Raw genomic sequence first — 25,952 nt, forward strand, 5'->3', positions numbered from 1 at the left:
TTAGCTGTCTGGTATTTATTACTTTTTAATACAGAGAACTCACAACAAAATATTCTCTAACAACACACATAAATGATATCATAACCAATTGTTTTAATTTCATCAACATTCATTTGCTATGTACATATTCTTCCATCTGCAAAAGTGCAATCCAAGAATGTCTCCACAAGAAACCTTTATGGACAAGTATATTTTTGAGGGGTTTTCTCACCAGTGGCCTTACAACATGTTTGCCCTTGGTTACTTGGTACAGCAAAATGAGGACTACATGGGAGGGGGGGAAAAAAAGAAAAATATTGGGCTAGATGCCTCCCTCGTAGGAATATTCGTTATTTTTCCAATTAAACTCATTATGAATACACTGTTCATTACTGGAGGTGTTAATATAAATAGACTATAGGATAGTCTATGGTCTAGCTATAAAACTCTGTAGTTGTAATGACTCTGCAGCATTAGACAGAACAATTTCAAGCTGTTCACATTGGTAGAAGTCAAATTACACATCAGCATATAAAAGATGTCCATTTTGTTAGTATGGTTATTTTGTAGACATCTTACTGATGGATTAAATCAGTTTTACACATTCAAAATATGAAGTCTACCTAAATGCAAGCCTCTCCTATGGAAAGGAACGCTAACTACTGGAAAGAAAAGCATCTGCACATGCAACTCCTATTACTATCACAAGGAGTATCGTGCATTTAAGAGCAGAATGAACCTCCAAATCCAGAGGACTGCATTCTCATTTACAAAACGTATTTCAGGCAAATTTCATCTGACCATGGGCCAGCTTCAAAAGAACACACAGCATGAGAAAAATGAAAGGTAATGAAGACTAAACGAGCCAAATAAGCAAAGCAAGCAGCTCCCTAGGTAGGGAGGTCATTTCCCTTATGATGCATTTGTAAGCTCATAACTACTTCCAGTGCTTGTCAAGACAGAAAGCAGAGCAGAGCAACTGAGGTCTAGTTTAACCTCCAAAGCAGCCATTAGGTCCCAAAGAAGTTACATTTGCCCTTCTACTTTTGCAAAGCTCAGGAAAATGTCATGGCCAAAGGTGAGGGCTGACTGCTAGACTGGAATCTGCATGTTACAGAAAATCACGCATTTTGCAGTAACCCAAGAGCAGCTTTCAGTACCAACAAGAAGCAGGGAAAGCCTCTAAAATTAGGGATAATTAACTTTAGAGTGAGAAAGTTCTGAAGAATCTTTCTGTAGCTCAGCTGGTGCCACTGAGGATTATTTTTATTGTGCTATGTGTGCTGCTAGCTTCCAGTTGAGAAATGCATTTTACAAGAAAACAGGCATTTCCTTAAGCAGTAGGTAAGACTCACTTAAGAACAGAATTAAAAGGAAAAGGTGGCTAAGAACTAAACTGTTTTCTTAGGATAGATTTGTATGTAATTCCTCATCAGTGTTGACTCTAAATGTGCTTTTCCCTTCCCATTTTCTCAGTCTGTTTGATTCCTGGTATTGACTTGGATGTGTTATACAATCTCTCATACATTTGTTTTTAAAGCTGACCATATTTCCCTTATTGCAGGTCTACTCATTTTTGATTGTCACACATACAGGTCTAGAGAGGCATCCAAGAACTTAAAGGGCAGAATTATAAATTAAGCTACTCTAAGAGAAGCAAGCAAACAAGTATCTAGGACAACTCCAGATCCCACTTCTCCCCTGCCATGTGCATTGTACAATGACACCTCCTCTCACCACTGCACAAAAAAGTGGGCACACGATGCCATGCATCCTATGTGGGAATTGACACCCCAGACCCATGACGTGTGACTGGCACTCAAGACCCAACCTACAGTAAGAGATGTATGCTTTTATTGCTCTCCTTAATTGTTTAATTACAGGAGCTTTGTCTTTGCTGCATGATTTCAGGCTGCTGCGACAGCCGCTGTTTTCTGTCTGCTTCGGTTCTCATGGTACTGCCAGGCAACACAACCCCAACCTTGTTAGCCACCCTAACTCCAGCAGGTTGCTCAACACACCATGGAAGCTGAAAGGTTCTTCCTTCTGGGGGAGTTAATCCAAATTATAATTTGATTGCTCTTCACAAGGGAAGTCTACACTGCACAGCTAATTAGGTTTTATCTGCTAGAAGCCTTGTTCCTGCCAAGCATGCCCAGGCCAGGTCCTGCTCCTATGGACAACAGGTGCAGTGCTGGTCTCACTGCAGCTGGGCTTGGTGGCAGCCATGAAAGGACAGTGTCAGAAGTCTCTCAAAGTCTTTCCCACAATTCTCCTAGAAGAAGAAACAGGTTTTCCCAAAACTGTTGCAAACAGGGCACCTGCACAAAATGCCAAGAACATGCTGCAGACCCAAAACCAAGCCGAGGAACTGGCACAGAAGGAGAGGAGCCACCAGTGGTAAAGGCTACCGTAGCCTATTCACACAGCTGTTCAGCACTGGACCACACGAGCTGGGTGGCACCCAAGGACATCACCACTCAAATTGTGCCAACATTAAGTGCTCTCTTTGTGCAGCCTGGGTATTACTATAATGCTAAAAGGAGCTAATTCTGCAGTGAAGACAGCCAGGAAATGAGACTCTGAACTCGGCATTTTTACACACAAAGAAACATGGATATTCAACTTGAGTTTTGTGTGCACCGTAATTTCTTAATTCAGCAGAAAGTGTAATTTTCAGACCAACAGAGGAGAAAACACTATTTTGGCCTCTGACTTTTTTGTTTTCTTTCCCAGGGTGGCAGACTACCAGGGCCATTTTCAAGACCGTGATTTCAACAGATAGACTCTAAAAAGATTCTAATTTGAAGAAAAAAAAAAAAAAAAGACTTCAGAAGAAACAAAAAATAATCCCACCATGTAAACAGAAAAGAAACCCCCACACTTCTCCAGTGGACAAACACTTCATAAAAACACTATTGAGAAAAGCAAAAAACCCAAATGTCCCTTAAATCTCAACTGTTTTGAGAAACCAAGCAAAAGATTAATGACCTATTTTAAAAAATTTATTTAAGGAAGGGAGAAATGGGAGTCAAGAAACAATAACTGCAGAGTCTACAGGGCCAAGCTCTCTGATACAAACTCACTGCTTAATGCAGTCTATTATGTACACCACAGAGGCATGTAGAAAGTAACTATGCTAGGTTTGCTGTTGTAAAACATCTTGGTTTTAGATCCTAGACTGAACACAAGTTTGAAAGACAAAGGTGCAGCAATTAATTGTTTTTAAAAGTAATGACATGTTTTGTACTCAGTATCTCTCAGCTCATACAGGTCTGAGGGCCCAGGTCCCACTTCATGGTTCTCCTTCCACACCAGCCACACAAGCCTGCAGCAGCAAAGCCTCAGTCCCAGCAGGCTCATACAATCATTCAGCTCAGCCAGTTCTTTCCCTAAAATGTCTGTGAAGAAACACCTTTAAATAAAGCATTTTAAGATCTCCAGCTTGTTTTGGTATGAGCAGATGACCCAGCTGGGAACATGACAGCCCTGTTGGAAGCAGCACTATTGCCTGCACTGTAACTCAGTGAGGGCAATGCACATCAAACACACATGGCAGGAAGACGCGATGCCAAAAGAATTCATTCAAGATTGCATTTTCTGGCACACATTTACATTCACTTGTCATGATACCTTAGTTTACCCTGGTCATGGGAAATCTGAAAGAAAGCCTGCTGAGGGGACTGGCGGCACAGGGCCAGCTCCTGCACCCCTGGGAAACAATGCAAAAGGCTGAATGAATTCAACAGTAACAGAACCATTTCTTTCCAAGGATTTCCCATTTTCACCTAGCTGGAGGAATAACCCTATGCAATTACCCATTTTCCAACTGGACATATTTCTCTGTCCTTTATGTCTCCCCACACTCTTCCTATAAACGGTATTACAACTATACAAAAAAATAAACCCAAACCATTTTTAGCTGAACTTTACCCCACACATGGGATATATTGAAAGGCCATTAAATTGGCTTGCCTCCAACCTTCACAGAGATCTTGTCAGGAGGATTCTGGTTTTAACAACATGTATATATACATATTAATATGTACACTGACAAAGAAGCTGCTCTTTCAATTAGAAAAGAAATTAGATTTCATCACAGAATGAATTCTATAAAAAGATATGTAATAAAGTTGAAATACCCATAAAATAGCTATTACTAAAGCAAAGCTTTCGTCAATAAGCCTCCAAAACTTTAAATGAAGAAAATGGCTTCACGAAGTGGTAGTCTAGATTTCCACAGTGAGGACACTGCTGGACGTTGCTGTATTCAGAGAAATACTGCATGCCAATCCGCACATCTATTACTGGCTTCCCACAGTGCTTACAGTTCAGTCGAGCCTGTAAAAAACCAAAGGAACAAACAAAAAACCTTTTTGAAATAACCACACTCCCCTCAGCTTCTCACCTCTGGAAAAGATGGTGCCAGAGGCAGCCCCCTGCCCTCCCCAGCAGGAGAAGGTGTCAGTCAGGAAACTGGCAGTAATGGGATGTGCTAGTAAGGACATTCCTCATCTGGACTGGGAAGTCGCAGGCACACGCCATGCCTTTCACAATAAAGATCATCACTGAATTCTGGGGAGTGGGTCACCTCCCACTCTGACTGTTGGAAGGCAGAGAATATCAATGTTTATTTTGTGCTGCTTAATCTCTGAATCAATTCCTCCATCCCCAGCAGAAGAAGTGGTGTCTCAATAAATCATTAATGAAGTATCAAAGTGAAGAGAGAAATTTCATATTTGTGCACACAATTCAACCGTTTAGGCTGATGTTTCAACATCATCTGTCTATGAAATATATCAGCATTTTAATCTTTTGCCTTAACAAATGTATAACTTGATCTGTTTTATCAGCAAAACACAGTATTGTGTCACTTCAAGTGTCTACTTAAACATTTATAGTACATATCAGTTTATAAAAGCTAAACATCACTTCAACACACAAAGTATTCTACAATATCCAACTGAGAAAGAAGCAACATCAACTGGGCGGATATGAGAAGTAATTCAAGGTCATAGGTGGGGAAGGACAGCACTATTAATATGTAGCTGTTACAGAAAAAAGTGAGACTTCAGATGAAATCTAGCTGAGAAACACAGACCATCTGATACAAAGAAAGCAATAGGCAGCATGAAAGCTCAGCAAGCCCTTTGGAATACTCAAGAGAAGCAGAAAAGATTTGAGACTGTAAAGAAGTTAAAGACGGCAAATGAGCAGCGACGGCCTGAGCTACACCGTAGTTTAACCTCACAGCCCAGTACATTAATGAAAGCTTCAGCTCTCCACTGTAAAAAACAGAAACTATTGTCTAGGCCATCTTGATTTAAGGGATTTTCCTGGATGAGGAGAGTAGGAAATTATATTAAAGTACTATCCCTGCTGAGATCAGATTCAAAAAGAAACAGATCAACAGCTTCACTGCTATCTGCTCTGCTTCAAAAGCAGAAATATTAAGAAATACAATCTACTAAGTTATGAATTTTTATGGAATTCTTAACCAAAGTATTTTCTTCTTTACTACTGTCCAGCACATCAGCTAAGAATTAGTAATCTGACAATGGTTGCAGTTCATTATTCTACATGCTAATCTGTGATGTAGAATTAAATATTTTGAAGTAAGGCATGAAATTATTCAAAATAAATCCAGAAAGGCAATTTGGAATTATATTATATACCATATTTAAATGTCATTCTTCTGTATGCACAGAATCATCTGTAACAATCACGGTGAAACAATAATGCTTATTATCTGGCAATCACAGTCACTGCAGCTAATGCTTTTATAGTCGGTTCTTATACCATGTACTGTCACACTGTCCATTAATCACCTAATTAAGGCTCTTGTATGATGAGCTCTTAAATCTTTTCTTGTACATTCAATAGAAGCAATTCAGATTTAAAGCTGCTGACTTTTACAAAGGTAGCAAGTCACTATCAGTGTTTTCTTTTCCTTTAAGAGTTCCTATTTAAAAATCAAGTTACAGCCTCAAGAGGCACTAATTTTGGAGGTAATATATCAGTCTGTAGTTATAATTGCTACCAATGTCACCTTAACAAGCAGCAGCAATACCACTTGTCTTCTGAGCAACACATTTTGGTAAATATATTAAATTTAAAATAAACTGCTATTTTGCATATTGACAAAATGGTAATTCAGATGGCTTTAAAGCATGCACATTACCATGAAGTGATCCCAGTTTGAATGGGTCCATCTCTGCAAGGCTCCTGTCCTGACCTACATGGACCGCCTGTGTGTCCAAGCATCTGGAGCAGAGCACTGAGTCATTCCCAGACAGATGTTTTTTTCACAGCTGTCTACCCCTACCTGCACAGCAGAAGTGCTCTGTCCATCACAGGGACAATTAATTCTCTGAAAGGCAAACAATCCTGCTGTCTACTCTGGAGTAGCCCCAGGCCTCGGATCTTCCTCTCTCATGGCATCTATCAGGTGAGCATTTAACAAACACAAAGTTGTGTCAGGCTGTGGTGGGTGAGTACCATCACCAGGGTCAGCCACAACAAAGATTAAGGAAGGCTGAGCAAAAAGACACTTTGGACCTTTTCTGCTCCCTTGGTACCTTTTTGTTACAATTATGATACAACATAATTTATGAACTAAGAAACCCTGGAAACATGAAACATCAGCTCAAAATGTGGAAATATACCTGACACTAGTGGTGCTAGTGATGAAGCATCAGATTTAATTACCAATGAATTTAAAGGGGGCTTTATTTAAAAACATAAATGTATTAACCACTGACACTTGCAAGGACTTTAGTCTAGCTAAAGGCCATTGTACCTTTTAAGACAAAGGGACAGAGACCCTCTTGTATTGTAGTCATAGGTACAGGCTGGAAAAGAAGGATGGAAGAAGGAAAGGGAGAAGAGATACACAGCCTTGACTTTAATCAGTTGGAATTTCACCTTACAAGTCTTACTTATGTATGGTACTAACCTGACAACAGGGAGATGCTGCCAGAATATCGTAAGTATACATGGTTCCCAGCTGATGCCAGCTTCCATCCCATCGAGACTTGCACTTAATGCAGATAATTTTGTGAACCCCTTCTAAGCAGTCTACACAAACAGCATAGAGGTGCATAAGCCTTCCTGTGGACAGAAAAGACACATCTTAAGGAGACAAAAAGAGAAGATTAAACCAGACATTTTCTGCAATGTGGTATCTAACCTCTAGTGATACAAATCACATCTTATTTTTTCGCTCTTTATAAAGAGGGAATGATAAAGTAAAAAGCACTTCTCAATAGAAAATACACAGGGCTTGACTGAAGCTATGCAGAGCTCAGAATTAGTCAGCACCCTGCCCACTCTCCCTTACATCATTTGCTGGTAGGTCTTAGCAAAATACTTTATAAAAGGAGTTGCTAAACCTCCAAGAAGATATGCTAGGTTAAGCTGTAAGATCTTCTGTTGTGTTTCCAAAACCAGGATATTGCCCTGGCCTCATCCCCAGCTGACATAAGAAGTAGGGAAGTGCTGAAGCTTATTAGCAAACTTGGTACAGATGTGTGTAACAGCTTGCCAGTATCTTCCAGCAAAGAGGAAATCAATGCCCTAATATTCCCCATAGAAAAAAAGGAATAGTCAGAAGAGCAATTTTTTTCATGTACTTTCTTCTGACTGTTCATTAACAACAAGTATATTTACATTATATACTGCACATACAAAGACTTTAACATGCCATTCAGAACTATGAATATATTAAGCTCTATGATGACCTTAGACTCCGTATGTACAATGACTTTCAAAACCTGAGTTACATTTATTTCCATAAAAAACAAGCTGCTCAGACTTGAAAATCAAGTATTTTCACTACATACATGTGATTAAACTAACGAATGCAAAATTTGAGACTTTCACAAAAACCAAAATTCCCACAAAAATAATAAAGGTCTAGAACCTAGATTATGCCTGACTTGTAGTGACTAAATTGGTTTGCAATTTAATAGTTGGCTATTAGAAGTGGCCTGACACTCAATACTAATCCTGTAGCATATCAGATTTTGCAATGCTGTATAAGACAGAGCTAAGCAGTAGTGAAGTTACTGATCAGCAATAAAACAGGACACGTGTGTTCACCTTGGATTGCAATTTGTGCTCTTTAGCAAAGCATTGAACACATCACAAACTGTAATTCGACAGACACACATTTTGTAATTGTTCTACAAAAAATGGGAACAAAATATTAATAATTTATGACCAGACACTTCCAAAATTAATAGTCTGTGGTTTTACTTGTTTTGGTTTTTAAGCAAATTATTTTAGAAAAACAAGAATAAATAGATTCTTCTTAAAATATACATACAAAATACACTTGCTAGTGTGAGCTGGTAAAAATTGAGTTATTCTACAGTGGTATGTTGAGCTCTAAAAAACATGATGGGTTGAAACTTAAGTCTATATAATATATAGATAATATATACAATTAACTCTGTTTCTAATTATATAATAAGCTCTGTTCCTCAAGTGAACCCTTGAGATTGGTGATGTTCAAACAACTCCACACACAGCATTTGTGTTGAACAGGAAGATAAATAACTTTCCCCATCTGAAGTTCTGCACTGTTTCTGCACATTAAAATTCTACATTCCCCCACCACTTAATTTTCAGCATACTTTTTCTATAGGAAATGAGGCACCTGATACCTTAAACACGCCTGAAGTAAAATAAGTGATTTTCTGTATTGAAAAGAAAGTAACGACCTAGAATAGCACCTTACAGATTAATTTCATTTCAAAGAGTACTTCTGGTAATAAACCATTTTATCCAGGGCAAGGAAGCAAAAATTTTAACACATTCACAGCAACTTGTCTGAAAAAAAATTTCAGATTTATCATCTAGCAGTTAAAAAATAATTTCACAGTTTCATTCTTAGTGGCAATGTTAATGAACGATGAGTTTCACTATTACTAAACCAGCTTTTGTACTGATAAAATCACAAGCACATTGTGTGACTCCCCACCAAAGCAAGTAAGCACAGTTATCTCACATACATATATTCAGTTTATCCTGGAACTTTTCTGGCTTGTATATTTGCCTATTGCTTTTTCTCCTTAAAGTACATTAGGCAAGACAGAAACAATAATGTTAGTATGAATACAGTTTAGTGACTTAGTGCATAGTGATTTAAGTAAAGAAAAAACATAAAATACAAAGTCTACTGAGCAAAGTTATGTTATATAACACATATTATGATCATGCATGGGATACAATGTATTTTATTGAAAGGTGAGAAACTTTGATGTTAAAATACCTCTAGTTAATCCCTTACCAACACACTTTTTCAACATATAATTCTATGCTTTTGACCACCAGACTAGGAACACTCTCTGATTTATTTCAGCCATGCTGGCTGCCAGGAGGCTGCAGGACAGGCACATCTTGCCATGCATCACCCTGATCACTGAAGTTTGGGCCACAGCTTTCAGGCAGAGCTAAAGCTCATGCTGGCCCCCATTCGTTTGTTTCTCTAGGAGGAAAAAAACCCACATGCTATGGTCTCTACTCCTCTGAGAGCTAAGACATAATCAAGACATAGCTCAAGCACGTGCAAGTTTGGAAGTAAGTCCAAAATAAGTCTAAAACCTTCACTGCTACACTGCTGCTTTAACACACCATATTAAAAGCTTACTCTTCCTACATCCAGTCTCTCCAGGCCTGTGTTTTAACACAGCCTTTTCCATACTTAAGAAATAATGGTTTGCTATAAAACAAAACTGATACTCTCTGGTCTGAAAGCAGCTGAGAGGTACCTCACCCTCATCAGTGGTACAAATATAACTTTCAGCCAGACTGCAGCACAGCAAGCAGCACAGCAAGCTTAAACTGAAAAGGTTGTTTAAAAGGTTGAAGTGCATCTTGGAGCAAAGTTCCCCAGAGATAAACGAGCATGCGGGTGCCCCAGAACAGATTGGCTGGAAAACCTTCCCATGGTCTACCTAGAAATCAGATCAGAACTTGTTTAGTTGCAAGCCCAAACACAAGGCATGGGTCTTTCTATATGGCATCTTTTTGTAATTCCTTCTAACTGTTTCAATCTAATCCACATGAGTATTTTGGACATTACTTCAAGCTTTACACAACTGCTTAAAAAATGCAGAATTGGGATGAATATCTGTAATGGCAGGGACATGGCACTGAAGGCAGCTCCATCATTTAATGAAACCTAGCATGACTGACAGACAACCTGTACCTTGAAGGTGACAGGGAACATCATACTCAATCTCATCATGTCTTGATGGGCTAAGGAACAGCGTCCCGTCCACCAGCGGAAACTGTTCAAACACTGGCAGCGCCCTGTGGCACAGGGCACAGTTTACAACGTTCCTGTGGCTGGCACTGAGGGCAGCAAGGATGAACTTCCGAAGGTCCTCCCCTTGCCCCACCTGGGCATCGTCTTCCATCCGCACGTGGAAAGTATTCAATTTATGCCTGGGGATGTGAGTGAGCAGCTCGGACAGATCGAGCCTTCTCAGAAACTGCACGGGGGTATCGAAGTGTCCTGATCTATGAGCTTGCAAGCCAGCTGCCCCGTAATCAAAATGTGCATTCCTGAACATGCCCCCACCAGCCATGTTCTTCTTGTGGGGCTCCAGGTGAATGGCATTCTTCAAAAACTCTCCCAAGTATCGCGAGGAACGAGGGCCGCTGAAGTGTGTGGGGGCGAGGATGGAGTAGCCGGTGGGTGGGGACTGGCCAGGAGAGACACAAGGGGAGCGGACGGCGTAGCTGCCACCCATGACTCCCTTCTCCTGCGAGTTCTGCCTGTCCATGGAGTGCCTCCGCTGGAGGTCATTACTCAAGCCTTTCTGCGGCTTGTTGGCCGGCCTGCCTTTTTTGGCCTCCTCTGCTGACTCTGTCATGGATCTTCCCGTACTCTTCTCCAACACTGATTTCTTCTTCTTGTCATCCTGCATTCGCTTCACCTGGTACCAGTCCGTGTCCTTCTTTAAATGACCCTGCCCACAGCGACAGGAGCAAAACCGAAAAGCCAGGTCATATCCCTTCTTGGTCCACATGTTTTGGCGACACTGCTTTTCGTTCCAGCTCCTGGCTCTGCCAATGCAATTGAACTGGACGAGGATGCTGCTTTCCCACTCGTAGAAGCACTGAAGGTGCATCCAAGTGCTGTAAGGACAATGCTCGTTGTTGCATATAACTTTCTGGTAGTCATCCTTTTCCAGGTCCACTGGCCTTCCAAAGCTACAGATCAGTGGAGTAGCACAAGGGGCTTCTGTAGAAGGTAAAATAGATATGTTAATAACTTAACGGCCCATTTATTGCAGTACTTTCTTTAAACACTGTGACAAACACATGCCATTCCTACTAACAACCTGTATTACTAAAGGGCACAAGCACTAGCTCTGGGTCAGTGCAAAAAGCAGTATTTGCTAAAAAGAGATAATAAGCATGTGAAAGGAGATAAGGAAATGCATGAGTAAGAAACAAAATCACACTACAATCTGTTTAATATTTAAAACCAAAGCACCTCAGAAGCATTTGCCCTCCTCAGGCATTTGTGGACACAATTGCAAGGCCTAAAGAAGCAAGGAGAAAGCATTGTGAATGTTTCTGGAGGGCTGCTTTGAAGCCTGAGAGGCAATATGGAGAGAACACACAGAGATGTCTGAAAAACAAGTAAGCAATACAAGTAAGTAAGCAGGTAAGCCCAGCTTCACAATCATGGAAGAGGCAGGAATTGATCTTTTGGGGGGGACTAAGCAAGAGACAACAGCTAGGGAGAGAAGGAGGAAGTAGAGAACTTTGGAAAGCAAGACAAAGAGCTTACGTACCTAGTACAAAAAGGAGAGCCTTCATTACATTGCTTAGGCAAATACAGACTGTATCACCACCACTCACCTTCTGGATAGCTAAATTTCACAAACTAAACAGTTCTGCAGCACAGACAGGTAAAAAAAATCCAAATGCAATATAGTATTTTATCAGCAAAGTAGCAGCTTTGCTATATCCTTGAGCAAAGAACAGTTTACTTCAATTATCTCATAGCAACAATATCAGGTTCTACACAAGAAAATGCTCTACAATAAAATGTTCTGCATTTATGAACCAATGACGTTTTCCAGTTCCTCACCGAAGTACCTACATACTACATATGACTCCCACTGTTGGATGCTCTGTTGCAGCTGGGAGGCTCAAAAGGGATTGGAAATTTTCCACTGGAGTTTTTGTAAGAACTTTTTAAATGCTGTAGTGGGTTGACCCCCACCAAAGATGCTTCCTCAAGTATTACAAATATTTCTTCTCTGTATTTCTGACTTCCTAATTCTTCCAATTCATCAGAAAGTACTGCTCCAACAGTGCAGCCAGGCTGCCTTTTAATCTCTGTATGGCTGCTTTCAAATATTAGCAGGCTTCTTCAGGGTCTTCCATGGTCAAGTGCTGCCTCATCCTATCTTAAACATGGCAATCAGCTTCCTGCGGTTCCTTTGAAGTCTCAGCCAGAGCCCCAGGACTTATAGAAGAGGTGCACATGGCCTTGAGGAGAGAATACTGTCATGACTGAAGTTTTCTTCCCTTAGGACTTAAGATTTTTACCTGATGAGCAGGTAAAAAAAAACACCACTCTGTTGCATTGTTTTTAATTTCATTCTTATCACTGCTTGCACAAATAACACAACATAATTTGCAGTAGAATGAGAGGTTTTATGCTGCTAGATGTACATTGACTCTGACTGTCAGTAAGAGACACACTATCCATCATCACCTGCCCTACAGTAGTAATACACAAATCAGATGCTCTACAACAACAGATCTTTGCTGTGCTAGTGCTCCCTTTCCCAGCAAGTTTCGGAAAAGGCTATAAACAAACAAAATGTTCAAGGCTACCTTCAGTAAATTCAAGATTACCGTAGTTCTTAAAACTTACTTACAACAAAGAGTGAGGCACAAATAGCACAGAAAAACTTTCTTAAGCTATTCCCTGGAAGATGTCACATCCTTCACCTAATTTCTCTGTCTCAGCTTCTAATGCCAGAAGTGGCACACTGGCAAGCAGAGTTCTTCTGCAATACCTTTCCTTCAGGGAGCAGCATACAAATTGCAAGTAAAACACATTCCCAAAAATCTTTCCTTTAAAGAAGAAAAAGCCTATTTCATTTCAAAATATGGACTTTTCAGTCATTAAAAACAAATTACCAAATTGGAGAGAACCGAGACAAGAGAGGCTTTCCCTTGTGACTCTGTGGAAGTTCCTTCTATACATGTGACAAATATTTTTTTATTTGGAGTCTCTGAAAAGCCTACTAAGAACATGCAAGTTTGGCGATGTCTTTGAGAAGCAACAATTTTATTGGCCACCAGTGACTAATTTTTCTCCACTCTTTCACTGTATGTTATTGTGTAAAACATTGCTATTATTTACTAGAATGTAAATAATAGAGCAAGAATGTAAATAATAGGCCAAGAGCAGAACTGAGTGGTAACTTATCTGCTCTGAAACAAAATCTGTCAGTTTACCAGTTCAGAGAGTTTTCCCACCCATTCTCCCAGACTTTGATTCAAGTCACACTACCACAGCAAGCCTCTCTGCAAAGCTTCTCTTCATTGTCAGTCTTTCTTTCATCATATTTAAGGTCTGAAATCATAGTTCACAGTTACAGCATCCTCATGCAACTGACCTCAGAGAAGCCAGTTAAACTGAACCCACAAAAGGCAAATCATCAGAAGGCACATGTGAGGCAATGTACCAGAGGCACCAATATGAACAATTCTCACTTACGCATTTCCTTTATTCCTCTATTTTGGTACATATTCCTTTCCACCATTGCAAGAAGGCAGCAAAAAAAAGAACATGCCAAAAATCCACTTATGCTTTCAATGAGTTTCAGAGGGTAAATGTTCTAACAGTTCCAGGTATAATTATAGCTGACAGCTGAGAAAGTACTACACAGACAAGTCTAGAATTGAATACAGACACTATACTTGTTCATCCACACCGGCACAGTTAACTGACTAAAACAGGAAAGTGTTTCCTTGATTAGCCTTTGAACATTTTTTGAGTTTATATGCAAAAACATAATCTCTAGCTTCCTGAGAAGTTTACAGACTCTTCACTATGAGGATAAAAAATGAAATTAATAAAATACGTGACTGAAATACAAAAAACATCAACACAGCCCATGTATTCCACAGAATATGTCTGCAATTACTTAATTATTATCATGTACTGGGTGTCTAGAGGCTAAAAGGAAGGCCACTTTAAACAGACTTTGTTTCCCCTTTTCCTAGTCAGTCAATGGAAGTGCTGTGAAATGAAATCTACTCAGTTTCTCCTCAAGAACTTAGAGATGCCAGATTACCTGGGGAACCTCCCACACAGCATAACTATGGGCAAGAAAAGGCAAAGCTGAAAGTTCTGGACAGCGATGTCTTCTTCCACATTTAAGTTAACTAGACAATTGCAGAGTTTTCACACATTCCCTCATGTGATATGCCATCTACACACTGTGAATTGACCGGTCACATAATCACCGCAGCAAAAGCATGTCCAGAGCAGCAGGAAGACAACAACAGAATTAACAAAAGCCTTCCATCAGAAACAGACTCCAATGAACTGTTAAATGGTGGCACTGAGATTGCCCTGGAGAACATCACTGCTAAGAGGAGAAGCTGGTCTCTGCTCACCTCTTCTGGGGACTCACCTGACATTTCACTACTGTCACTGCAGCTGCATAGGAACTACTCCAGAAAACTAACAGGTCTCTCTGCCACATTGCCATGCTCCACAGCACAGGTTATGCCAAGCTAGTCAAAGCACCTGCATTCACTGACACAGATTTGCTTTCATCAGATCTGCTGGTTTGGAGAAGGCCTTGATTAAACTGCTGCAGTATTTCCACAACAGAAATTGAGAAGCCCAGCATGGCTAATTTAAGTGGTCTCAGTAGAATGTTCTACTGCTTTTTGTAGTTTTCCTGTATTTAAGAAAACAGAAAATTCCACTACCTGAAAAGCATACAAAAACCTCAAGCCAACATTTGGTCTTGCCACGTATTTCAAGTTCCAGCAGGTGCATCTGTACAAAACAGACTGTGCAGGACCAAACATCCCTTGCAGACTTCTATGTACCCATGTCTCCTGCCAAACATAACCATGCCACATGTTCCTGCATAAAAAATAAACGAGAAACAGAAAACAGCCATTTTTGTGCAATGTTCCCAGTTCATGGCAACAGATATGCCTTACAAGCAAAAGAGACAGCATTCAGATCAGTATGGGAGACACGTTTTAGGTAATGTGAAGAGCTCTTCCCATCAATTCACACCCTTAAAAGTGTGGGTTATTTATTCAGCATTTTATAAGTGAGACAGAGCCCTTTTTTCAGTATTACAAAACTTTAAAAATTCCTGTTATCAAGCCCTTGTACTTCCCATAATTAGAAATAAATTTTGAGATATTCTTAAAAAAGTCAGAGCTAGAGTCATTGTCCTAATGTTATATGATAACAGTGTTAATGATTACTGTCAAGAGAGATTATGATGGGGAGTAAATAGAAATTACATGTCCAAACTGCCCATCCACACCTATAGCCCCAACTGGTTTGTCACCTAAATATAATTTGCTTCCAAGTAGCTAACAGCTCAACAAGTTTCTGGTTTTCAAAGCTATGGAACTGAACTTCAGAAAATGAAAGATTGCATGGTATCAGAGCAACATCCATTCTCCCAGCAGCCCCCTTCAAAAGAATGCCAAACTAACTATACAAGAATTTCTATTTAACTCTCAGTTTCAAGATTGGTTTCACAGCCTAAGAGAACAAAACAAGACAGCATGCAGTTTTGTGTAGCAGAACAGCTTCAACGTAGGCTGTCAAATTGCAACTACAAGTGCATGCTGCTTCTTTCAAGACGTTATGTTTACACATAAAAAAAATAAATGTTTTCTCATATTCCTCTGTAGTGATTTGGAACAGTGATTTTGAAAATAGTTGGAAGGAACAGCACATAAATGTCTTCTGAAACAGAAATAACATACAATATTCCAAACACGCGTACATATGTGCAAAGATAGCTCCCTGTTTAAACAAGGTTGTGTTCTACGTTTGACAGAGCCACTGTAAAATTAACTTTTCTTTCAAAAATGAGAATATGACAGAAGACTGCAAGGAAGCTGGATTGGCTTGTTTGGCTTTTTTTCATTTTTTCTGTTCAGGTTTATAAACATCCAGAAAAGCCAGGAACAGGAATAGAAACAGAACATCTGAGAAATACCTCTTTCAACAAAACAAAACAAAACAATCCTCTCACATGAACTGGTTCTATGTTTTAATAAAAAAGAAAAGCAGTATATGAAGACCACCCTTCCCATTTCATGACCCAAATGAAAGCAGGAGAACAACAGCTGCCTGAGCAACTTCCCTCTGGTGAAGTGTATTAAGGAGAACATTGTTTACTTCTGTTTACACACCCATCGTAAAACCAAAAAAGATGCACCCAGCAAGCCAAATGCAATGATTCCATGGCTTCAGTTTCGTGACTACTCTCATTTGTTCCAAGTCCTCAATGCAGATGCCTAAAGCAAAATTCGCTCTTCCCCTGCTATGCTCCCACATTATCCATTGTGTTAAGCACCAGAGTTTTTCAGTCAGTGAACAGAAACAGATAATTATTTCCCATACTTGTCGGCATAGGTTTCAGCTCACTGCACAGATTTGCCATCTCTGGTAAAACTCAAGGGAGGTGTTAAACATGTGAGGCTGGGGGCAGAGGGAGAGGGAAGTGTGGTGGCGGCTGGACGAGACAGCCCTACTGTCATCTTAAAACAACTGTCAGGCAACAGTAGGTTGTTATGGATCTGGAAAAAGAAATTATTCCCCAAAAAAGGCTAAGGTCTTGGCACCACATCGGTTGCAAAACACTAAATATGGCTTGCTCTTGGTCTACTGTTACTCTAGCATCTTTTCACCCATGTCAAGGACAAACTAGTTGCCCTTACCTAGGCCAGAAGGGCTCCTGTGGGACACATACCTTGCAAACCAAGCACTTTAACCCCTACCCTGCTTTCCCACAAACACTGCTCTCTTCACAACCTTACACAGCTAGGAACTGTTCATTCTGCCAGCCTGAACCAGAGCTGAGTCATTCCTGGGGAAGGCCACTCCCTACCAACCATCTGCATGAATCTTCTGAATTTCCTCTGCCATCAGCATAGCTTTATTTTAATTGAAGTCATACAATATTACTGCACTAATACTGTAATGCAGCTGCAGAAAATAAACCACTACCACAACAAAACAGACAGAAAGAGAAAATTTGAATTCTCTGATGTAACTGCTTTGTTGAACCTTGTAATACAATCTAATATTCCAAGGATTACCAAGGTGCAACAAAGTACTCATAACTGGTTAAATAGTACAAAAAATATGGCAACACAGAAATAACTGGCCACTTTCCTAAGAGCCTAAGTGCAGTAGAAGAACGTAATGAGAAAAAACGTTTCACAAGTTGATCCAAAAGGCAGGCTTGGATCTTCAGTGTAGCAACAACAACAAATAACAGCTGAGAAACAGTAAGAGAAGTCTTTCAAAACAGCTCGTATACTGGTAACACTCACTGATGATGACAGATATCTCTTCTAAACTTCTTAAGCAATCTTTGCTGAATGATCAAGATGAAAGCTTCCAGGAGGATTCTCCAGCAAGGAAACAATCAAGATAGCAGTACCTGGGTAAGCCACTTCTAACAGGCTTTCTTCTGTGCCATAAGACTCCCTCACACTCTTGGAAAGAGAAGCCAAAGCCAGCAGTCTTTTCTCAGTAAGCAACAGACAGAGGCACTGCCATTGCAAGGAGGAGCTGTCTGGAGTCAGTCTAGCTGATAGCTTTACATCTATTATGCATCTACATGTTGACATCATCAACAGGTGCCAATCCAGAGCTCAATCCTGCCCCCAAGGACCACACAGCTGCAGGCAACACCTACTCTCAGAAGAGATTTAAGGAGGACAAAGCCATAAGCAGCCCAGTTCCTTCATGCTTTATCCCATGTGCAAGATGTCACAAATTCTATTGAGTAGTAACATGAAGTCATCACCCTCCCCTAGAAAAGATTTCAGGTAATTTGGAGCCACAAAACCCTGGTTCAGCTCAGAATTCAGGTGATGGGACTCTCAGAGGGCTCCCACCTGCTAGAAGCATTTCCATGCACTTCACTTATGCTAACTTCACACTTGACCTCAAAGGCGATCTCTTGACAATAAAAAAAAAATAATTATAAAAACCCACACCTAGCAACTTGACAACACCATGAAAATACCATGGAAATCATGAAGGCTTAACTCATACCTGTCACATTAACACCTTCTAAATAACAGCACAGTCTGAGCTAATGCCTGTTTATGAAATCGGCAACTAGCATGTGATACAGTTATCTGCAGCTCTCATTCAACCACCCACTCTGAGCTCAACCATCACCACACCAAAGACAGAAAATCAAGATTGAAACTATACAAACTAAGGAAGATAGGCACTTGCATGTGCACAATACTTTTGTAGCTTGTTTACACAGCCATCTGTGCTCCAAGCTGAACCTACTGCCTACACTGCTGAAACCCAACATAAGAATTAATACGGTCTTGTAGAAACCATAAATCACACAATAATCTGTACAATTATCATCTAGCCAAATTAGCCAGCTTTTTCTTTCCATTTAACATGTATTGTCAAAATACAGAAACAATCCCAAAGAAAATCTTTGGCTTTTGCTTGGGATGTATAGACACCCTCTGTATAGGAGAAATCTTGCCCTGGCTTGTTCACTAACACCCGAATCCAACTAGAAATATCTCCAGAGAACAGACCAAAGCCTCTACCTCTATCAGTACCAGGTCAACTATGCTACCCCAGCACTCCCATGTGAACTCTGAATTGGTTTAACCAGGTCAGAAGACAATTGGTTCTCTGTGCCATAAGCTTTCATGCCTCAGCTAGGAAGACTCCTCAGTATCACGCAGATTTTTCTGATGAGTTCTGTCATGGTGAATGCAGAGATTATTGACAATCTCAAGACTGGCGGAGCTTAATGTGTTTTGAACACTGGTTGTTGCTTAGTCTGCACATGAATTGTCCCCACAGAAAAGCACTTGCACCATTAAATCCTCTCGCTTTAGCCTTCCAAGATCTTTTAATAACTTGAATTGTTACAGAGAACTAACCTTGGTACTTCAAGAAACAGTCATTCTAATATTAACTAAAGCAGACTCTACCTGCACCTGCCCTAGCAAGTTTTCAGTGGCAAACTCCAACTCATGCTGGAAAGACAGATAACTGTGGCATGCAGTAGATGCCTTAATGCCAAGCACAGATGTAAACACTGCAGGCTGGACTCACTCAGACTGAGAGCCAGCTAGCCACCACACCCAGTCCAAAAGCACAAGAAGGCAAGAGAGAAAGAAAGGCAGGTTGAATCAAATCGTATCCGCATCTCTTATATTTTCAGACCTAGGGATATTTGTGTCATTGGTCTATCCTTCCCATGTTTCAGTGCAACAGACTACATTTTATTTTACATGCTAAAGGCTAAAGAAGCTGGTAGGAACTCAGTGGGAAACAGGAGATGCAGTATCCAGCATCTCTTCAAGACAGCAGCTCCCAGTGCGGAGTTGTTGGTTCCCGGACATCTCCCTCACGATGCCAGGCTGGCTCCCAGCCCTGCCATGTACCACCCGTGTGGAGCACAGGGACCTCAGCTGTACCCTGCTCCCACAATGGCTATCGGCAGCACAGGAGTGGAGATGGGCAGTGCCAGGCACACTCAACAGCCAGGCTCCAACAGAAGCTACCACCTCTCCCAGCAGGCATCCAAGACAGGAACAAGAACAACAGCAATAGCCCTCTCAAGCCCAGGAATGAGGACTGATAGATAGACTGCGAGAGAGGGAGAAAGACATAAAGGTTGAAGAGAATGCTCTCAAGATAAATGTCACTAAAGTCTACCAGGAAATGCCAGTACTCCACTCGAAATCCCACAAGCTTTCAAAATGGAATTACCCACTCCACTGACTAGATTACTGCTTCAACAGGCCTCTTTGAAATTATTTGAATTTCTATCCAAACAGTTTAAAGAAAACCCATGCCTTACTAATCCTGTTATAATTTAGACACCTTGAAGATTAGCTGTAGTAATTTAATCTGAGCTGAAAGCAAGGTTTTCCTCTGGTTTTTTCCCCTCACACATGCTGCAGGAAGAAAGGCAGAGAAGGACGGACATCTGCCAGCCATGACAGTACTTTAATATAAAAAGATGTTTCAATATGCAAGGCTGTAAGCAAGGCTGAAGAAAACCTACAAACGTCTCCAAGGGTTAGAAATCATTTTGTCACTTCTTGTTAGATCACTAGGAGTAAGATACGGGATGAGTACAGACAAAGTGAAGCAATCAGTTCAAAAACTGTATTTCCTTGTATGAAACAGAGGAAACATTAACCCAAAACCTTATTCATGAAAGCACTACACTCGAGCAATAACTAATCACATGAACACAGAATGCTGTCCGGGCTCTGATAATCATTCTGATAGCAAATAACTTTAAAAACCCAAACTTAAATGGGTGTGGGCTTGCTTGCATGAAAGAATAATATTTATTTTACTCAGTAACACCACGAACATGATTCCATTTGCAAAGATTTGCAGAACATGAACTGCATTTGCTACCAAAGCATGTAATTGCATAGTTTTAAAAATCCTAAAACTAACATAAAAGTCCTTTTGAACCTGATTTGCATTGACAGAGACAGAGAAATTTGCATTCAATTGATTTCTGCAGTTAGAAGAACACAATGGTATTACGAGGCAAAATGATTTCCCCTTAGTAAATTAATAGGTATTAAATTTTGCAGTCACTGCTACAGAATAGAAACGCAATTTTCCAGGTGGTCTCACTGATAGCAATGGGACTCCCTCAGGCTAAATAATCAGAAGATGCCAATACTGAACATCAGTAGACTGCCAAACTGGAACCGGATGTTATATGCAGCAGGGAACATTTGACAGCAAATATTAATCCAGGCTTAAATACTACAACAATTCATTCTCTGAAAGCACATTTCTAAATTAAACATTACATTGATGAATTTTCTGTTCCTCTTTAACTATCCCACATCCAGGATATAACTGTTTTTTTTAGTGAATCATAATTGTTGGCCAGTCATAGCATTCAACACATTAGTCACTGCTGTGCTAACTGCATATACTCTCCATACACTTTTCCTACATTAATGTTTCTATTTGAAAGTAAATCAGTCTTACAAATTTGTGAAACCCAGGTGAAGTGTTAAAAAGCACACAAATGTGCCAGCAGCTCCACTTGCCCACCCACCAATTCACCAGCATTGCCACTTGTGCAGGACTGAGGAAAATAAAAATCTTAAAACAAGTGGCCAGTACACTGTAGAACAGTGATTTAAAGACAGTTATGCTGTGGGGTTTTTTTATGGTTTAGTTTGGCTGACTTTAATGAATTCCATGTTAAAGGGAAAAAGCACAGCTAAGGTGACACAGCTTTTTCTTTTCTCTGGTCTTCTTACAGCACTGGTGCTGGAGAGAACAGAGTGACAACGACAAGGGGATAAAGCAACAACATGTTAAGATAGGGACCACCAAGCCAAAGAAGAGGACTTGGCTCTACTGGACAATGAGATGAAGAATGGAAACAAGGCAAAGAAAATGGACAGAATAAGGAATATTAGAGTCAGAAACAGCTGTATGTCAAGACTAGAGCAAGATGTTTATAGGATAAAGGGACAAAACAGCTGGAGTAGAGAGTCTGAAAGTGTCCAGCCTCAGCAAGGCAGAAACAGAATAGGAATTTGTTCCTCAGATCTGAAAGCAAACCCTGTGGATTTTCTCTTCTGATGATCAGGGCAAAGTATCACAAAACGTTACTCTCATTTACGTCTGCAGATAAAGGTAACCAACTACTGCCATCAATAGGGTAAGTGCAAAATCTCATTCAATATATAATTTTACATGATGACAGCTCAGATTTTATGAAAAGTAACCAAGAAAACTAGCTAAAAATTATTTTTTTTTTAAAAAAAACTTTTTCATTCAATCACTCTGAAGACAGATAATCCAAGAAATGAGCCTTTCTTTGACATTAGATCTCAGTTTCCCTGTGCACTGCAATACTGTTAAACTAGTCCACCCATACCCCATAACCCCCTCTCCATGATCTGTGCATCACTAAGTGCAGAAAATGGATGCATTTCGGTCAAGCAAGATTAATCTATGGTATGTCTGATGGAAGATACAGGAATGGAGGACATAGCCAGAGAATGTGAATCCCTCTTGTAGGTATCATCCTGATACCTGCTGAGAAATTGAGAGTGCAAGGTGAGAAAAGCCATCACATCTGGTCAGCGGTTATGCTCCCTGCCTTCCCTTGTGGGAAGTCTAGAACCCTTCAAGCACAGGCTGAGCTCTGAACACACAAAAATTGACAAACCACCAAAAAACCCCATAAACAAATGCCCTCTTGGGGCTGGAGGAAATGCTGCTGACATTTCTCAGTCATCATGCCAAAAACTGACTGATTGTTTAAAGAGAAAATTGTGCAGGGATTGAGGCAAAATTTATCAAAATGTAAAAGTGAACAAAAACTTTCCACGATAAAGGGATGCAGTAATGGCAGCTCCCAACCACATGGCACAGCTAGTCAGGGCTGCACAGAGAAGCCTAGAGGAAATTAAAAATTCTATTTCATTACGCCACATGGATGAGGGACAGAAACACAGCAGAAGTGTGAAGATTTAAAAAAACTCCATATCTGAATCACTGTCTCTCCATGAGTGAAGGAGGGTCCTGATGTGACTCTGTTATTAGACCGTCACACTGACATCATGATGCAAAGCCAAGGTCTGCAAAGACATTTTCAACTGTTAAATCTGCTGCTTTCATCTCTGCATACTTCTGTCTATCACATTAATGAAAGAAAGCAGGTTATGTCTTTAAGATCATCCAGCGCTTTTCCAGGCTACAGGTGGAGTAGGAGAGCAGTGACACCACAAACACACAAATTTCACTAGGGCAGCACACGGTGGCAATGCAGAAGAGCCCGGGGTCCCACAGGACTGGTGAGCCTGGGCAGCACGAGTCACAGCATGCAGCTGCACAGCCCAAAACCAGCACTACTATGAGCTTCCCTGCAACCCAGCAGACTAAATCCACAACCCAGATAGTCTCCCACGAACAGTCAGGGCTTGACTGTGCACAGCAGAACTCTATCAACCCCACCACTCACTGCAGCAGGCCACATCGTCCATAAACTGCTTAGTGATCAAGCAACCCTCAAGTGCACAGCCTCTTACAAATGTCTGGAGTCTAGTAATAGGCTAGCTGCCTCCAGGGCTGGGGCTACGCTACAGAGCTTCATTTCAGATTCACTGGGTTTGAAGACTTGAGGGAATCCATTATCACTGTCTAATCTTTTCCCTGCACATGAGCCAGATTCCCAATTCTGCAGCACAACCTGAACCAAAACTGTGGAAAGCTTTGCACTTACCAGAGAGAGTACAATTTACGAAACTTACAGCTCAGGATTATCTGATGGGCAGTAGCCAGTGTAAAATAAACCTAGCAACCACATCTACCCCTCTAGCCTTTATAATTATCTGAAAAGAAAGGTATGATGAGCAGCAATGACCCTGTCAAGGCAAAGGTCAGGTGTGCTGACCAGGCATTGTACAGCAAATGCTGAAGCCACGGTTGTACTTCTGTTGTGAAGGGGTAAAAAAGGGGGAAGTGAGAGATTTGGTGAAAGAGTCAAGGGATGTTTCTGACCTCTGAAGTCATGTGGAAGCAGAGAGAGAGAGAATAAAGGAGCACCTCAGGTTAGATGTTAGAAAGGCAACTTCTGAGGAAGCTGGCCAGCACAGGGGAAGGGTATGTCAAGCACATGGGACACAGAGTCTCACAACTAAAGAAGACGGACAACCTGTCTGGCTTGTGAACTGTACCACTACCAGTGTTCACTGGCACCACCTCCTGTGGCATCTGCAGATGGAACACCACCTCATCATCCACAGGCAATACAGCCACAGCAGAAATGCAACACTGCTGCCACTTGTGCCTGGGCAAAAAAAAAAAAAAAAAAATTCAAAACACTGTTTCTCCCCAACCAAAGAAAAGCCAACTGCAACGTGGATGTTGGAGATATTACATTACCATACTGAAGTCATGATAAAAAGACTCTACCAATATTCCAACTCCTGTTAACCTCTCTTTTTTTTCCCCTTGTTCACTCACTCAAAGCAAACAGTAAAGGAAAAACCTGAAACAAACCCAAAAAGGAAATTCTAATCATTCTCCATGATTCTCTGGAGTAATACTCTTACAAAAGCAATCTGGCAAAGACCTTGTGAGCTGAAGTGATTCGTAATTAATTGATAATATTTCCAAGGAAAAGTTTCCATTAAATAATACATGGGAATCAGACATCTTGGAAACCAAACTAAGACACTTGGAACTACCTTTCTAACAGCAGTAGGCAAACAACCGCCACAAAGCATAACACCAGGTATAGCCACCCTCCCACTTTATGAAAAGCATGGAGAGTAAAAAGCTGAAATCCAACTTGGCAGAAGAAAAAAGTGAAGAGTAAGGACTATGCACTGCTGTTTGTAAACCTAGCAGCAGACCTAACAGGTGGGGTTTTTTGGCTTAGCAAACGTGTAATAAAGTCTTTGCCTGCATTTAGTTTTAGCCTGACCTATCCTTTTGCAGCAAAACACACATGAATAGCAATGCAAGTTTCTGCAAGACACCACCTTACCAAAACCGCTCCGAACCAAATTCCAACCCACCGACCAAAGGCAGCATAAAATGGATGATGCGAAGCGAGCACGTTACCCTGACAAACCCAACCGCTGTACAACGGCAAACAAAACTGACCGAAAAGCAAGACTCCATTTTTAATCGTGACGGAATAGAGCGGGGATTTTTCAAGGGAGCTCCGAATCAGCCGCCGCCGGCGAGCGCCGCGCCTCCCGCCCGCCGGGGATGCGCTCTGCCCGCGCACCGCGCTCCCGGGCCGCCCGCAGCCCCGGCACCCGGCTGCCGCGGGCTCCCGCCGCTCTCAGCACCGCCGCGGGGCGGCCCCCGCCCTCCGGCGGGTCACCGGGCGGGGACACCTCGGCGCGCAGCCCCCGCCCCGCCGGGCTTTTCGGGGAGATCCCGCCGGCGGCAGCCGCGCAGGGCCCGGGCGACACGCACCCGGCGCCCCGGGCACCCACCCTCACGCCCGGTCTCTCCGGGCGCGCCCCCGCCCCGCGGGTCCCCCCGCGCCGCCCCCCCGGGCTCCGCCGCCGCCTGCGCCACTGCGGGAGGCCGCGGGGCCCGGCCCGCCGCTCACCGCTCTTGACGTCTCCGGGCGCCGAGCCGCCCGCGGCCGCCGCGCCGCCCGCTCCGCCGCCCGCTCCTCCGCCGCCGCCCGCGGCCGCCGCTCCGGCCCCGCCGCCACCCGCGGCACCGCCGCCCGCCGCCGCCGCGGCTCCGCCGCCCGCCGCCGCCCCGTTCTCCTGCTCGTCGCCGCTGCTGTTGGCGCGCTTGTTCTTCTTGCCCTTGCCGCCCTTCTGGTTCGGCATCGCGGGCCCGGCCGCCGCCGCGGCGAGGCGGGCGGGCGGCGGCGGCTGCGGAAGGCGCCGCCGCCGCTACCTCCGGCTCATGGCGGGGCGGCGGCGGCCGCGCTGCTCTGCGCCGCGCCCGCGTTGGGCGGCGGGGCCCGGGGGGCCGGGCCGGGGAGGGTGAAAGGCGTGTCCCTTCTCGGCCGCCCGCTACCGCCGCCCCTCTGCCTGCCGGAGCAGGCGCGGGCGGCAGCGGGAAGCGGCGTGCGCGGGGAGCGGGGCTGGGCCGAGCCAGGCGCGGGCGGCGGGCAGGGCTTATCGGGAGAGGGAAAACCCCGCTCCCGCTGGCACGGGCGGCCGCGCCTGCCGGGAGGGGC

At 42.4% G+C, this 25,952-nt stretch overlaps 1 protein-coding gene across 1 annotated transcript; it reads right to left on the bottom strand.

Moving 5' to 3' along the window:
* HECA (hdc homolog, cell cycle regulator) lies at positions 1-25,715 on the bottom strand. The gene is made up of 4 exons (XM_066315576.1): positions 25,365-25,715; positions 10,193-11,233; positions 6,935-7,089; positions 1-4,320 (listed from the first exon to the last, which is right to left on the bottom strand). The coding sequence occupies exons 1-4, from the start codon at positions 25,594-25,596 to the stop codon at positions 4,156-4,158; spliced, it is 1,593 nt and encodes a 530-aa protein (XP_066171673.1). The 5' UTR covers positions 25,597-25,715; the 3' UTR covers positions 1-4,155.
* Positions 25,716-25,952: the final 237 nt, after the last annotated feature.

Source organism: Sylvia atricapilla, chromosome 3 (genome assembly GCF_009819655.1).
Source record: "Sylvia atricapilla isolate bSylAtr1 chromosome 3, bSylAtr1.pri, whole genome shotgun sequence".
Classification (NCBI taxonomy): Eukaryota; Metazoa; Chordata; class Aves; order Passeriformes; family Sylviidae; genus Sylvia; species Sylvia atricapilla.